General features: G+C 40.5%; 1 protein-coding gene across 5 annotated transcripts; it reads left to right on the top strand.

The window, feature by feature from the left end:
* Positions 1-9,665: 9,665 nt before the first annotated feature.
* LOC123087572 (U2 small nuclear ribonucleoprotein A') lies at positions 9,666-16,184 on the top strand. Of its 5 annotated transcripts, none has more exons than XR_006441431.1 (12): positions 9,666-9,878; positions 10,010-10,050; positions 11,257-11,386; positions 11,494-11,699; positions 12,707-12,874; positions 13,183-13,350; positions 13,945-14,001; positions 14,410-14,577; positions 15,076-15,246; positions 15,424-15,452; positions 15,573-15,677; positions 15,771-16,184. XR_006441431.1 is itself a non-coding variant. In XM_044509613.1 (12 exons), the coding sequence occupies exons 1-12, from the start codon at positions 9,797-9,799 to the stop codon at positions 15,782-15,784; spliced, it is 1,374 nt and encodes a 457-aa protein (XP_044365548.1). In that variant the 5' UTR covers positions 9,666-9,796; the 3' UTR covers positions 15,785-16,184. The 5 variants fall into 5 exon arrangements, 4 of the variants coding, with proteins under 4 accessions (XP_044365548.1, XP_044365550.1, XP_044365549.1 ...); XM_044509613.1 differs by having other exon boundaries at positions 15,424-15,487; XM_044509615.1 differs by lacking the exon at positions 13,183-13,350 and having other exon boundaries at positions 15,424-15,487.
* The last annotated feature ends 413 nt before the right edge of the window (positions 16,185-16,597 follow it).

Genomic DNA, 16,597 nt, shown 5'->3' with positions numbered 1-16,597 from the left:
GTGTGTACATCAACTATTTCACTTCACAGTGATAAATGGATGGAGTGCTTGTGACACAGAAAACCTCTTTTGTGGATCTAACAACAAAAATATGTTTCCAGTATTTCTTTGGATATGGAAACTTTTTTGGGTCGTCACCTAGAAAATAAATTGGCACAAGCTTACTGATATAGGGTTGCAGGTCAACATGCGCTAAAAATATTCAAATTCAAAAGAATCTTTCTGAGATACACTAGTAGAAAAAGGGTCAAACGTGAAGCACATTAGTGCCGGTTTGTATTTGAGCCGGCACTAATGTGTACATTAGTGCCGGTTCGTGGCGGCGATCAATAGTACCGGTTCGTGGCGAACCTTTAGTATCGGTTCATGCCACGAACCGGTACTAAAGAGGTTGTGTCATCCTGCGGTCAGGCTACGGCCCCACCATCACCATTTAGTGCCAGTTCGTACCACGAACCGGTACTAATGAGGTTATGGCAAGCTGTTTTTAGTCCCACCTCGCCAAGAGAGAGGCAGTATGAGCGGTTTATAAGCCGTGAGTGCACAGACAATGATGAAGAGTTGCAATGCTCACCTACATGTTGATTAGCTTCAAGCCTTGCGGAATAGCATAGATTGCACTGAGCTATGTGCAGTGGCTTAGTGCAATCTACACTATTCCGAATGGCTTGAAGCAAATTAACCAGCATTGCACCTCTTTTTTATTTTTAATAATTTATTTAAACTCCGGACTTCTTTTGTGTTCAGTATGCAGCATTTAAAACTTGTTATGCCTCAAGGTTGTTGTGGTTTGGAAATTATGGATTTGACAACCATGAATCATAGCTTTTTGTGTAAGTGACTTGGGAAACTCAAGTTTGGCAAACTCTATTGACTAGTAGAAAAACGGTCAAATGTGAAGCACATTATAGTGCCGGTTTGAATTTGAGCCGGCACGAATGTGACCATTAGTGCCGATTCCAACGGCTAGGCGGACTGCTACCATTAGTACCGGTTCGTTGCCAATCTTTAGCACCGGTTCATGGCACGAACCGATACTAATGTGCATCCCACCAATCAGGAAGAATCACACGGATCGTGTGTTTCTTTCTAGCTCTTGCGAGTCGTTGGATCAAGGGTGTCTTTCTTCCTAGCTCATATGAGTCGTTGGATTGAAACTACCACAATCACTTTGTGAGCCAGACGACCCTATATATAGCCCAACTCTCGCCTTCCCTGCATAAGTCTTTCAATTCATCGACTACATACATCTACCAGTTCATCGACTGCATACATCTACCAGTTCATCGACTGAATACAAATCATTCGGATTCGACATCATACGCCCAACCGTGCATTTGATATGCATATATATGCATCACGAGCCACGGTAGGGCTGTATGATGGCGATACCGATTGGTTTGTTCTAGATCCGACATAAAAGGTTTGATACAACTTCTTTTTTGTGACATAAGATCTAACATTGTTGCTTCTAGTAGTTCTCTTGATTCCACTAATGATTCTCTTAACCAAGTTACACTTGAGCAAGAAAATAGCTTATTGAAGGGAATTGTAGAGAAAGGAGTGTACAAAAGCCTTGCCGGGAGTAAGCAATTCGAGGAAATTGTGCGCAAGCAAGGAAGGCACCGGAAGAATCAAGGTGTTGGTTTTGAACGAAAGTTCAATGCCAATGGAGTTGAGTGGGAAGAAGATCAATACCCCAAGACAAAGTTTGTTCCTCAACAAGAGAAGTATCCTACTTCCTTCAAGGGGACACAAGCTCAAGATGATCTTCCACCACAAGACTACAAGCAAAAAGGCAAGGACAAGCTTCAAGAGGAAATTGATGAGGTTATGGCAAGTTTTTTTTAGTCCCACCTCGCCAAGAGAGAGGCAGTATGAGCGGTTTATAAGCCGTGATTGCACAGACAATGACGAAGAGTTGCAATGCTCATCTACATGTTGATTAGCTTCAAACCTTGCGGAATAGCATAGATTGCACTGAGCTATGTGCAGTGCAGTCTACACTATTCCGAATGGCTTGAAGCAAATTAACCAGCATTGCACCTCTGTTACATGGCCACTTCAATGTTTTTTAAACTTATTTGAACTCCGGACTTCTTTTGTGTTCAGTATGCAGCATTTAAAGCGACGTCATCAATTTCCAACATGTTCTGACATCATTTGTTGTTTTTCGGTCATTTACCTAATTGTTTAGAGAGCTAAATGACCGTGAAATTGAAAATCACTACAAAATGAATCCTAAAAATGTTGAAACTTGGCATGGTATCATCGTATCACCCGCATAGCATGCGCGAAAGAGTAGAGAGGGTCACGGCAAAAACTGGACGCACTTCGTGTACAAACTGGACAAACTCTTTCCGAGTATCAGGGTTTCGGACGAGAACTCATCTGTTACATGGCCACTTCAATGTTTTTTAAACTTATTTGAACTCCAGACTTCTTTTGTGTTCAGTATGCAGCATTTAAAGCAACGTCATCAATTTCCAACATGTTCTGACATCATTTGTTGTTTTTCGGTCATTTACCTAATTGTTTAGAGAGCTAAATGACCGTGAAATTGAAAATCACTACAAAATGAATCCTGAAAATGTTGAAACTTGGCATGGTATCATCGTATCACCCGCATAGCATGCGCGAAAGAGTAGAGAGGGTCACGGCAAAAACTGGACGCACTTCGTGTACAAACTGGACAAACTCTTTCCGAGTATCAGGGTTTCGGACGAGAACTCATCTGTTACATGGCCACTTCAATGTTTTTAAACTTATTTGAACTCCGGACTTCTTTTGTGTTCAGTATGCAGCATTTAAAGCGACGTCATCAATTTCCAACATGTTCTGACATCATTTGTTGTTTTTCGGTCATTTACCTAATTGTTTAGAGAGCTAAATGACCGTGAAATTGAAAATCACTACAAAATGAATCCTGAAATGTTGAAACTTGGCATGGTATCATCGTATCACCCGCATAGCATGCGCGAAAGAGTAGAGAGGGTCACGGCAAATAAATAATGCAGAAAAGAAAAAACTATATAAAAAACTACTCAAAAATAAATAAAAGAAAATAAGTAATGCAGAAAAGAAAAAACTATATAAAAAATTTGTTGGCGCACTGCCCTGTGGGTCTACCAGACCTAGGGTGTGCAAATGCAGGCCCAGAAGGGCCAGCAGACTCACAGGGCAGCGCGCCCTAATTAATTAGGCCTAGAAGCCTGCTATATAGAGGAGTTCGAAGAGGTAGCCGCGGCTGGGTTTATAAACCAGTGCGGCTGCCCTTCGCCGGACGAGGTGGGACTAAATTTTGGGGTGGCAGCGCAAACTCTAAATACAACAAAAAACAACTAAAAATAAATAAAGCAGAAAAGAAAAAACCAAATGAAAAAAACCCACCTACTGGGCCACAGCGGCCTGCATACGACTAGAAACCCAACCTGTTGTTGGGCCAGGATGCAGGCCCGCAAGCCCAATAGGCCCCACAGGGCAGAGTAGCAGAGGTAGGCCCAGAAGGCCTGCTTTAGAGAGGAGCTCGAGACAGCAGCGGCGGCGGGGCTTATAAGCAGGTGTGTGCGCCCTTCGGCTAGCGAGGTGGGACTAAATTTCTGCGCCCCTCGCCTGGCAGCGCACACCCTTTAGTACCGGTTGGAGCCACCAACCGGTACTAAAGGGGGGCCTTTAGTACCGGTTGGTGGCTCCAACCGGTACTAAAAGCCTTCGTTTCCCGCCGCTTGGCCTGGGGAAAATAGGCCTTTAGTACCGGTTGGAGCCAGGAACCGGTACTAAAGGCCAATCCTATATATATAGCACTTACGAAAATTTCAGTTTCAACTCCGCACTTCGTCTCCAACCTCCGCCGCGCGCGCCGCTCGATCCCGTCGTCGCCGCCCGTCGCCCGTACCGTCGTCCGTCGTCATCGTCGCTGTCCCCGCCGCCGCCCGTCGTCGTCGTCGTCTCGCGCTGCCGCCCCGAACGCCGCCGCCGTCCGTCGTCATCGCCGCGGCCGTACGTCTCTCTCTTGCTCCCGCACACACATACACACACATACACACACACACACCGGCGCCCCCGCCCCGTACGCCGGCGCCCCCGCTCGTACGTACGGGGCGGCGGCATATGGGGCCGCACACACACACACATATACCACACACACACATGCATACACACACATACACACATACGTACACACATATACGTATATACACACACACATGCATACACACACACATACACACACACAATTTTTTTTACTTATTTTTTGTTTTTTAGAAAAGTTAATTAGATTATCGAATGTTAGATTAATGTCAAATGTTAGATGAATTAACTAGCTAGATAGAAAAATTGTCGAACTAGAGATTAGAACTAGTTGAATAATTAATATAACTAGTTTATTTTTAGTAAGAAAATTTAGGTATATATGAGATTAGAACTAGTTGAATAATTAATATAACTAGTTTATTTTTAGTAAGAAAATTTAGGTATATGAGATTTGATGATCTAATTAAAATATTATTTGTTAATGAGTTTTTCTGTTTATTTAATTTTTTATATATTTTGAGTTTATATAAATGTTAGATTAATGTCAAATGTTAGATTAATGTCGAATGTTAGATGAATTAGATAGAAAAGTTAAATATATAGTAATGTTAATTGAATATATAGTTAGATATATTAATGTCAAATGTTAGATGAATATATATTTGGCTAGATATAGGTGTTTAATGTATCACCTATATGAACATAAGAAATGTCATCTGACGACGAAAAATATTTTATTATGTGCGAACACTGTGAAGACCAGCGCGGCCGGTGCGACCAAAATTTCCTTGTTGATGGTAGGCGCTTCAGCATCAAGCTGGATGAGACATTCGAAGTTGATACAGTAAGTCACTTTATCAATTATTATTTGAATGCAAAACTTATGCTTCATTTGCTTCAACTTATAATTTTAAATTTTCACTATTCTACTAGCGCATCCCCTGCCATGCAAGAATTTTTGTCTTGGATAAGATAGGTTTCAGTGCTATAGATGATATGGAGGTAAAGAGAGTTTACTTGAAGACGCAGCATGTGTATACTTTCAACGTCAAGTTATATAATGGAGACACATACACCCATTTTGAATGCAAAACTTGGCAAGCACTATGCAAGGCTTATGCATTTGAGCCTGATATGGTTATCACCTTTGATATTCGTCCGGAAGATGATATTGAAGGTAATATAGACATCTGGGTCGATGTGCAAACGCCTCCAGTTCTACCATTTGGTGAGTTTTTCTCAATCATGCATGCATATGTTTATGTCTTTCGTACAGTTTATTCAAAAATAGTTGACAACTATTTTGTATTGTCAGCTTATTTCGGTTCAAGCAAACATGTCCGGCGCTTGGTAGACAGGACCTACTACTGCCCCGGGGCTCAACTAAACTGCGAGGAGATAAGTCATTATGTTTCATGGCTTGAGGATCTTAATACTGTCAAGACAAATTTTTTCCCTACACTTAGAAATGTTAGTACTCAAAACGTGCGACCAATGGTGATCGTATTGAACTACGATCACATCTATAATCAAAAGATGGTAAGATTTTAAATATTTGTCCTTAATTAGTGCATCTTTTGCATACATTATTTTTGAAACTAAACTTTCATTGCTTAGTATATTAATTACTATACGATGTTGTTCAACAGGGACTTCCGATGACAGTTGTGCCTCAGTGGATCGAGACAAAAGGTCGCATGTCAATGGTTAGCTTACGACCAAGATTTCCTACATTGCACATGAGTGCATTCAGGATTTCTAAAAGCGAAGAATGCTTAATAGTGAAAGATTGGAGCAAAATTGTTAACGATCGCAGAGAAGTACTAGGGGGCAGTAAGGAGAAGCGCAACCCAAGATTAGGAGACAGATTCATCTGCATGCTCCAGTATGATGAATCAGGATAGCTATACATGTTCTATGCTATTCTACCTGAGAGGGAGCAGCAGGATCAGTAGCTACTCTTCATGCTCTTAATTAGTACTTGTCTCATGGCGGATCCGTGTCCTGAACTTCGATGTTGGTGATGATTATGTTGAACTTGATGATATCTCTTTGCTTCTGTTACAAAGTGAATGTTTCCTCTTTAAGCTAGCCAACGTTGATGATGAATTACATAGCTAGCGGGTAATGACTATGATGATTAAATAGTGGTAATTAGACGACCACGATGATTTTTAGCTAGCTAGAGTTTATTTATTTATTAATATGCGATGATGATGATGATGATGACGACTACAACTCATTATAACGTAAAACAATCCTAAATTAAATTGATAACACAAATTTAATTGAAAAATACAAAATAAAACTAAAACCCACAACCATTTAGTACCGGTTGGTTCTACCAACCGGTACTAAAGGGCTCCCGGCCCCCGGAGCTGGCTCGTGCCACGTGGTACCCCTTTAGCACCGGTTCGTGCTGAACCGGTACTAAAGGGGGGGGGGCCTTTAGTGCCGAAATAATAGTGCCGGTTCCTAAACCGGCACTAAAGGGCCTTACGAACCGGTGCTATTGCCCGGTTTCCTACTAGTGATAGTTTGCGGTTCCTATTTTTTCTGTCATGCTTTTTTGAAAATAACTTTTAGTCATGCTTTCTTTTATACTGCTTGAGAATTCAATTTTACTATTAGAAGATGATGATAAATCAGATTCATACTGGAGTTCACTTTTCTTGAACAGAAAACAGAAGGATCGGGTTGTGCGTGATAGAATATATGCCTATAAAATGAAAAGGATAATAGATTCCTAAGTACTAGAAATGTCATACCATTCCAGGAAGTTACTTCTTGATGTCGTTCCAGAAAATAGAAGGATCAGTAGAATGTTCTCGATGATCATTTTAGCTGTCCTTTTATGTAGCAACACCAAATTGCAGGGCTTCATCTTAGTACTGATCAATAGGAGCATGTTTGAACTATTGCATAGGTAAAAATAATTTCCTCATGATTTCTCTTATGCTCCCAGGGAATCTTGTCCAAACTCCACGTCGCTGTCACCGAACAAAGTTGGAGGTGCAATTGAAAGAGACCAGCCAGATTCTTCTTCCGGGTATTTAAAAGAAAACCTGGCTAGAGATTTCATGCCATGTCATTCCATTTATGTTTGCTTGTGTGCTTATCATATCTGATTACATGATTGGCATTTATTTCATAATTAGCATATACTTCGACACATGATATGTTTTGCTTTATTGGACAACAAGATACATTTACTTATTGTGATCATATAAGTGAACAAACATAGCCAACGGTTAAAGTTTATATCTACTATGTATATTCTTTTTTCATTCACACATGTTTCACTGCCTTTTAAGCACTTAGAGAGAACTGGAGATTGCTCTCATTAAATGTGAACAAGATTGACGTTCTTTTTTTTCCAAAATAGTAAATACTGTGTTCTCTTGATTGTTTTTTGATTTTTCAGCTTACCTGAATCTAAGAAGTCCGACCATCAATTAATGAGAGATTTTTGCTTCTATCATTTGTGGAACCATAGAAATGAAATACAGACCGCGCCTCAACCAATACTTCGCAATCCTTTTGCCCAAAGCAAACAGTATCATTATTTATAGATTCTAAATTAAAATATTTTCACTTGTGTGCTCAAGTCAAATTTTACTGCTTAAAGGAAAATAAACCATTTTATCACTCCTACAGTTCACAGGGAGAGAGAACAAGAAAGAAAACCTTCCACCACAATCTTGTCTTCCTACTTTTACTTACCAAGAAGAATCAACAATAAGGGAATCTTTTAAGAAAATGGATAAAAGATCATTTTCAGTTAGTAATGTACAACTCCCAACTTGTCTCTTTTACTTCTTTTTCTGTGCATGTGCACCCTGTTGAATGGTGTTGTACTTGTACATACTGGAATTGCAGGCAAAACAATGTGATGGATGGTCTACAAGATTCTCTGGATGAATTCATCTCCAGGGTAAAAGAAGCCGGGCAATGTGCATGACGTTTGATTGGAAATAATGTTGCCTTGAAAATGTACGAGTGCTTTCTTGGCATCTGACATTGCAGAATCAAACATTGATGCATACCTTTGTAAATTTCTTGGGGAGAAAAGGTATAATTTGCAAGTTGCAACATTGATCCCAAAATACATGGTGTTCACACATATCTATTTTATGTAGTTTGTGATAAATCAAAATGTTCAGTCTTTGAAAGTACCATCAATGACCTCTATTTATATGGAGACAAGTTATGAAAAAAAATGACATAAAACAACTTTGAACCTCTCGTGCTAGATGTAAGGGCCTGAAAACATGGTTTCGGGCCTATATGATGAATGTTACCTTGGCTGTATTTTGTGTGTGTGTCATCTTATACTACCATCAACAACTATAAGTATACGGTGGTACGAGACATGTAGACAAGGTGTATTTGATTGGGAGTGGATTTATCTTCGAAAAGAGCATTAGCAGAGACGTGTGTTGCACGTGCAAGCTTACTAGTTGAAAGAAGGGATTAGAAAGCGTACTAAAAAAGTTTGCTTTTTTATGAATACTTGTATGTGTTATATACTGATAAAATCCTTTGAAAATATAATTATTTGTAAGCTAAATAAAAAGACAAAATCTTGGCCCAGGAATAAAAACAATGGCCCATTTTATACACATAGTTGTCTTTTTTGCATGGCACGTATGCAAATATATTGTTATAAAATTTTGAACATATGTAGTCTACATGTATATGTGTATGCACATTTTTTTGATTTTTTTTCAGAATCTTTTGATTTTTATTAGATGCAGATAGGTGTGGTATTTGAGAAACATGGAGCCTGTCCTCCATATATACCCTTTTTCGGAGAAGGATGGTGTTTTTTTGGACCAACTAACGAAGGAGTACTCCTTCGGAAGCCCCCGCAAGGGCCACCACGTGTCGTGCTCTGGACGCTCTCTCTTATTTATTTTTCCCACGCGTTTTCAGCTCTTTAGATGTTATTTTTTATTTTATTTTTCTGGCTTTTCACTGGTCTTTCTTAGCTTTTGGACAAAAAAATAAAAAAAATTGAATGATTTTTTTTCTTTTGCTTCCGCGAGAGGCATGGATTTGCTTTCGCGAAAGGCACGGATTTGCTTTCACGAATGGCACGGCCACGCTTCTCAAAAACGAAAAAACTTATCTTTTGTATACTTCGGCGAGAGGCACAATCGTGCCTCATTCGAAAAGGAATAAAAAAATGTGCTTTCGGTTCGGTTTTTTTGTTCATTTTTTTATGAATTATTTTTTCTCAAAACTTATCAACATGGGATCTAGTTTTGAAGATGTCGACACGAGAAATACAACGGTGAGAATGGTTTAAGATTTGGACGCACGGTTTAAGAGTAAACATTACGGACCTATGAAAAAAAGAAGAAAACTCTCAGGATAAGTGACGGGAAGGTGGGAGAGACCTTTGCAAAGAATACTCTAATTAATGATTTCATGTTTCTTTTTTTGGAAGAAGGGGGAGGATGTGTATCGGGCCTCGAGTGTCGGAAGGCCGAAAACCATAGTGAGTTGGCCAGCCCAGCCAAATCCAATTCGACAGCGTGGTGTCTCCCTGCGTCCCCAGTCTCACGGCCAGGTCACCTTAAAAAAACTCTCCACGGCCAGGTTCCCTCCCAGTTTTCCACCCTTTCTTCTCTCCGTTGCCAGTCCTCTGCTTCATTTCAAACAGACAGCAGCAAGCCGCAGGCGGCAGCGAAGGGCACGCCACCGCCGCGGCGCGCCCACGCCGCAGGGCTACCGCGCCGCCAGACGCCGCGGCGGCGCCATGGCGAGGCTCAGCGCCGACCTGATTCGGCGGAGCCCCCAGTTCCTCAGCGCCATCAAGGAGCGCGTCCTCGACCTCCGAGGTTTCCCTCCCCGCGCCCCCCCCCCCCCCCCCCCCCCCCCCCTCCCCTTCCCTTGCTTCAGATCTAGGGTTCTCGATTTTTCTCCCCTGTCTAACCGGTTCCACTGGTCTTCTCCTCCTCTGCCGCGGCAGGCAACAAGATTGCCTTCATCGACAACCTCGGCGCCACCGAGGTGAGCTCCGCCGCACCACGGGCTCCCGTGCCGTACCTTTCCTTCCTATTCCAAGTAGCAGCTACGGCGGGTGTTCCGGGTGGATTCGTGCTGTACGAAAACTGGTGCACCCTTAGAACGGGTACGAAGAGGAACTGTCGGCGCTAGATAGCTACTGATAATGCGTTGGCTGATAACTCTGCAATTGATAACTGATATTCGGAGGGGAAATGCTGCTGCGATTGATTCGGGGCGAAACTGGTGATGTTTCGCTAGGGTTGCAAGCACTGTCGTGATAATTTGAGCATTTTGTGCAGTGTGTGCCTCCTAACAGTGGTCGTTTTGTTTTTGACTCTCTGAATAATGGGTTTTATGCACTTTATTAGTTATTTTGCAACAGCTGCATATTATACCTGTGAGGTTGGAGACCTTTCCCCCAGAAATAAAGTGCTCTCCACTGTGGAGCTGTGTGCATGTAGAAGAAATTGCTGTTAGGAGTGTTTATATACTTGGTCACGACGCCTTTAGTGCTCTGCTTATCGATTTGCTTGGCTGCAAATTGAAGTGGCACAGAGGCTGGGAGTGGTAATGCTGTGGTTGCCTTGTCAAGTTAGCAGACGTTACTGCTGGGAATATTTCTGTTGGTAATTCGATGCTGTAACATCTCTGCTGGTGGGTTCATAATCCTTACCCATGTTATAAGCAGGGGTTTTGCCTTTATCAGTGCTTGCTACGCAATGTTATGCTGGGGTTGCAAGTCGTGATATAGGTACTGTTTGAGCATTTTAGCGTAGTGTCCGCCGAACAGTGCTGATCTTGCTGTTACAGTTCAGAATAGTGGATTTTACACACTGCTATGCCAGCTTAAGGCTGGGAGGAATGAAGTATTGGACTGCATCTTGTAGTAATTTTACAAGAGGTACATATTATAATAGTGGTGAATCTGGAGACCTTTCGCCTTAAAAATAAAGTACTCTTCACTATGAGCTGTGCATACATAGTAGCTTGTTATTGTGTTACCAGCCTACTTTCTGGTACTGATTCTACTATGAGTGACACACCTCCTGGCTATTTTCTTATTAGGGATTGCTTAATATTTAAATTTTTTAGCTTGATTTGAAATTGAAATCATAGGGATTTCTTTATCTCATTTTGAATTGTTTTATAGTTCTCCAGTTCCTTCTCTAGTTGTGTTTATAACTGTCTTTGTTCCTTTTTTAATAACAGGACCAGTTTGATATGATTGATTTGTCGGACAACGAGATTGTGAGGCTCGAGAATTTCCCTTTCATGAATCGCCTTGGCACTCTGTTAATCAACAACAACAAAATAACATGTATCAATCCCAACCTTGGTGGTAAGAGGAACAATATCTTGTCTTGTTGCCATGTGCTTCTGTCACTTTCATAATCTGCTCCATAGCTTGTCTGTTTCTTCAATTCTCTTTGCTTTCGTGTCATGTAGAGTTTTTACCCAAGATGCATACTTTGGTGCTGACGAACAATCGCCTTACAAGTCTTGCGGAGATTGACCCCTTGGCCTCTCTTCCAAAGCTGCAATTTCTCAGCTTACTGGATAATACCGTTACTAAGCAACCAGATTACCGGTTATATGTGATCCACAAACTGAAGCATCTGCGTTTGCTGGACTTCAAGAAAGTGAATCAACAGGTTAGCAACCACCAAATTCTTGATAACACAATTATGTTTGATATTTGAATCATCTGTAGTCAGGCTTGATTTCTTGATTGTCATGTTGTCCAAATATACTTCTGCATAGTGCCAATGATTTTGTTCTGAATGACACCTGTTTAATTTTGCTGCAGTTTTCTCTCATTTGATAGCTAATCATAGTTTCTAAAGTCATCATCCTATGTTTGCATTTCCTTTAATGATGAAACATCATTTACCATTTGTGTGCAACTGTTTTGCATTGAACTTTGCTTGGTTCTTCATATACGGGAAACCAACAGTTTGTGAATTTTCTTTTCTAATAAACCCAGAAATCTAGTGATATAATGTCTGAACATAATATTTTACATGTATTGACGGCCCACATACACCTGCCAATATATGTTTTCATTGTCTAAGATATGAGTTAGTTCAAACAAGGTCAAAATGAATCAGCATTGCAATATTATGTGGTTTACGGATTTATGATAATGAATAAATTATGTCTGCTTTAGCCTTTAAGTCATGCTTATTTTGAGTGAAGGGGTATATTAGTTGAAAACAACACATATATGCTTATTTTAAGAAAAGAGTATCAAGTCAAGAAAATTCTTAGGACTTCTAAAAGAAAAGAGTACCTGTCATTAATTGACAGTTTATGAGTACTCTCAGCAGTTAATACTCTTTCTTATTATAATTTTCTCCAGTTCCTTTTTAATGGAACTAGGAATCGTTGATTTATAATCATGTCGCTGCTTGATTTGCTGGTTTATTTCTCACAAGTTCATTCATTTCCTTTGGAATGATTTCCAAAGTGATTTTAGACTTGAGTGCAGAAGTGCTGGCAGCAAAAGGGGGAAAGAGCAACTCTTTTAACTGAATATCTGTGAATTAGATGCATGAATGACATTGAATGTTTTACCGTTGGCATGTTTATTGGCATTATGTGGTCTTCCTGGCTTCATGTTTGTTTCTGAAATTTTGTATGAGATTTTGTGTTTCTGTAGGAGAGACCTGAAGCAGCACAAAAGTTCCACTCAAATGAGGCAGAGGAGGCGGCAAAGAAGGTTGCTGCCAAAGCTTATACTCCAGTAGTAATGGATGCTCAAGGTACCACAGAAGACCAGGGCCCTAAAGTAGTCGCTCCAACGCCTGCACAAATCACAGCTATCAAGGTACTCGACTCCCTCTTTCTATTATGTGCACAGCCTGTTAATATCATTATTGCAAGTTGAGTAGAACCCCTATTACTTGACAGTTGCATTCTGAAAAAAATATGGCCAGGTCTTTTACTGGCATGTTTGGTATGGGCTTGATATTTACTTCAAATGTTTTATTGTTACCATGATGTCCATTTTCTGCCTGGTTTCTATGTTTGAATGCCATTGAATGTTTTTTGGTTGGCATGTTCACTAGCATTATTTGCCGTGCCTGGTTTTGTGTATGTTTCTGCAATTTTGTATGAAATTTTGTGTTTCTGTAGGAGAGAGCTGAAGCGGCACAAAAGTTCCACTCAAATGAGGCAGAGGAGGCGGCAAAGAAGGTCGCTGTGAAAGCTTATACTCCAGTAGTGATGGATGCTCAAGGTACCACAAAAGATCAGGGCCCTAAAGTAGTTGCTCCAACGCCTGCACAAATCACAGCTATCAAGGTACTTGACTCCCTCTTTCTAATATGTGCACAGCCTGTTCGCCAGTGTATTTACAGAATTCATTCGTTAGTGTTGCACAATTCAGAACAGTGGGTACTAGAGCAAAGAAAAAGCGTGACTAGGCGCCAACAGAAGCACTTAACCATGGTAGGCATGCGCTTAGGTGGGATAGGCACTATCCCCCACCCTGACCCGCCTACGACCTCTTCTGGAAGAAACAGTTTTCTGATGGTGATGTCACATACATTAGTTTAGGCTATCGAGCATGTAGTTGGAGGCTTGAAGCTCACTGGAATTTTCACCGTAATACGCATGTTACCCTCTGACTCTGATTGGTAGTTCCACTCTGAAGTCTGCAGTTTTCATATGGAATTTGCAGTTATGCATTGAATTATTATTGGTCATGCATGAAGAAATTGAACTATTTCATCATTTAGGCTATGAAACTTACGAAGAGTTTCATTTCACGGAGCACATTGATGTTGTGTTGACTGCTGTTTTCGTCTGCCCTGCTCAACATGACTGCTATTTTCGTAATATGGCACTTCCAGTTTCTGCTTGGTTCTTGAGTGTTTCTACATTTTTATTTGTCAGGCACTTAAAGATGAAGAAACATGGAAGAAGTATGACTATGTTGTTGCACATCCAGAGGTAAACCTTCATTCCCTTGACTGGCTTCAGCATGCCAAGTTATTTCTGTTTATCGACTACCTTTCTTTAAACGTCTGGTTACTATTTGTTAGATTTGGCTTCATGGCCATTAGTCATTCGGTATGTATAGTTTATTTGTACACATGTGATGCTAAGGACAAAATTCTTAGAAGAGAAGGTATCTAGCGAATACTATTCAATTTGATGTGTGGACCAACACATTTTTTATTCACATACCATCTTGCCTACAAATTTGGGTGAAAGAGCAACTCTTTAACTGAATTTCTGTGAATTAGATGCATGAATGCCATTCAATGCTTTTTGGCTATCATATTTATTAGCACTATCTGGTGTCCCTGGTTTTGTGTCTGTCTCTGAAATTTTCTGCGAGATTTTATTTTCCTGTAGGAGAGAACCGAAGCAGCACAAATGTTCCACTCAAAGGAGGCAGAGGAGGCGCCAAAGAAGGTTGCTGCCAAAGCTTATACTTCAGTAATGATGGATGCTCAAGGTACCACAAAAGACCAGGGCCCTAAAGTAGTTGCTCCAGCGCCTGCACAAATCACAGCTATCAAGGTACTGACTCCCTCTTTCTAATATGAGCACAGCCTGTTCATGTCATTATTGCAAGTTGAGTAGAACCCCTATTACTCCCTCCGTTCGGAATTATTCGTCCAAAAAATGAATGTATCTAGATGTATTTTAGTTGTAGATACATCCATTTTTGTGACAAGTAATTCCGAACGGAGGGAATACTTGACTGTTGCATTCAGGGAATAAAATATGGTCAGATCATTTACTGAACCCCTATTTATATGTTCTGTTCATCCCAGTTACCGAGGCATCTTTTGTTCTCAGTTACTGTATCTTAGGTCGTGTCAACAGTGTCAGTATCCTCTGTTTTCCTTTGTAATACATCTGGCTGTGAATTTCTGTTTAACAAGTTCTTTCATTTGTAGGCTGCTATCGTATACTCTCAGACACTTGATGAAGTTACAAGGCTTGAAAAGGCAACATGCTGTGTCTTTTAGCTCTGGTGCTTTGTACTGACACTCTTGTTGTCATTGTGATCAGGCATTGAGCAGTGCCCAAGTTCCTGCTGAGTACTATGTGATCACCAAGCCTGATACTAACATGGCTGAAGCATCAGAGGAAGCTCAAGCTGAGAAGATGGAGACAGATGGCCAGGAACAAGAGGATGGGGCTGATGAGCAGAAGCGAAACGATGAAGGCACAATTCAAGAGGTACTGTATGGATGCCTTTCATTCCATATGCTCCAGTCGCAGGCGTTCCGTTTATGTCATTAATTGTCATGATTAATTGATGTTTTGCAGAAGTATGGCTTTGATATTTAGCTTATTCATGTTCACCTCGGTTGCTTAAATTTATTATTGACCTGCATATTTTTATGACACTTCTAGGAAATTTTTGGGGCTGATCTAGATGGCATGTATGATATCTTAAACGACAACATAGAACTTTACAGTACGGTTCTTTTATCTTAACTTTGGTTGTTATTAAAATGTTGTTAATATGTTCACAACACTTGCTACTGCAAACACTTTTGTAGCACACAAGTATTTTGTGCGAGATCCATTCAATTTCATGTTCAGTAGGCGCAAAAGGCCTTTTCTTGGTAAGCATGTTCTGCCGCCGCCCCGGAGGCAGGAACCAGGTATGCCCTAGACACTAACCATGCTATCATGTAATCATTTTATTTTACTGCACAAAATCATATGTGATGCCATATCTCACGGCCACCGTGCAGGACGACCGCCGTAGCTCACAGCCATCGCACCAACAGCAGTGCTACCAATATAACAATGCTAGCTAAACCAACCCCACTAGTTCAACTCATCTGGGCCAACAAACGCTGCCACCCTCACAACTCATCTGCGCTCACGGTATTTGCTTCAGTTTCTACAATGTGGAAAAGTGAATTGTGACGCATCCTGAATTAAAGTGCCCGCTGTCGTATGGCAGTGAGGCTACATGCAAGTTGGGAGAAGCTAGAATTTCTATGGTGTAACTCCTAATGAGTACATGTAATTGTGTTGTAAAAATTTAAACAGTTTTAAGCATATTCTATTTTTACTCATTACCGACATGGTGATGTGGCTGTAATATGATATTGTTATTGACATTACACAATTGTAATAAATCAGTCCAATATTTTTACTTATTATACTTTGCACTATTTTTTTTCATATTTTGTGTGCTATACGCAAATATGCAATTGTCTATAATCTCTCCACTTGGATTTATAATCCATATCCTTAGGTGCAAGTATAATAAGGTGTTTTTAACTATGTGAAAGAGAAAGACATGAAAAAAATAAGAAGAGTGAAATCTTATGCAAAACCATAGCTCTAACGCCGTGCTTCTAAGCAAATGAAATGAATGTGAGGAAAGAGACAAAATACTAGTCTTTTAGCCGAGCTTGTAGCCTATCTTGTTACTCTGCTAGATGATAGCTCCATTTTAATTTACAATCCATGTCTCTACAAAATGGAGAAATTCGGATGTACTTGCATCTGCAAATCTTGGTATTGCGGGCCAATGCATCGTAATTGCTACCAGTAAAAGGCATACATA

Source organism: Triticum aestivum, chromosome 4A (assembly GCF_018294505.1).
Source record: "Triticum aestivum cultivar Chinese Spring chromosome 4A, IWGSC CS RefSeq v2.1, whole genome shotgun sequence".
Lineage (NCBI taxonomy): Eukaryota > Viridiplantae > Streptophyta > Magnoliopsida > Poales > Poaceae > Triticum > Triticum aestivum.
Note: the sequence above shows the minus strand (reverse complement) of the source record. Positions and strands in the feature narration are given on the sequence as shown.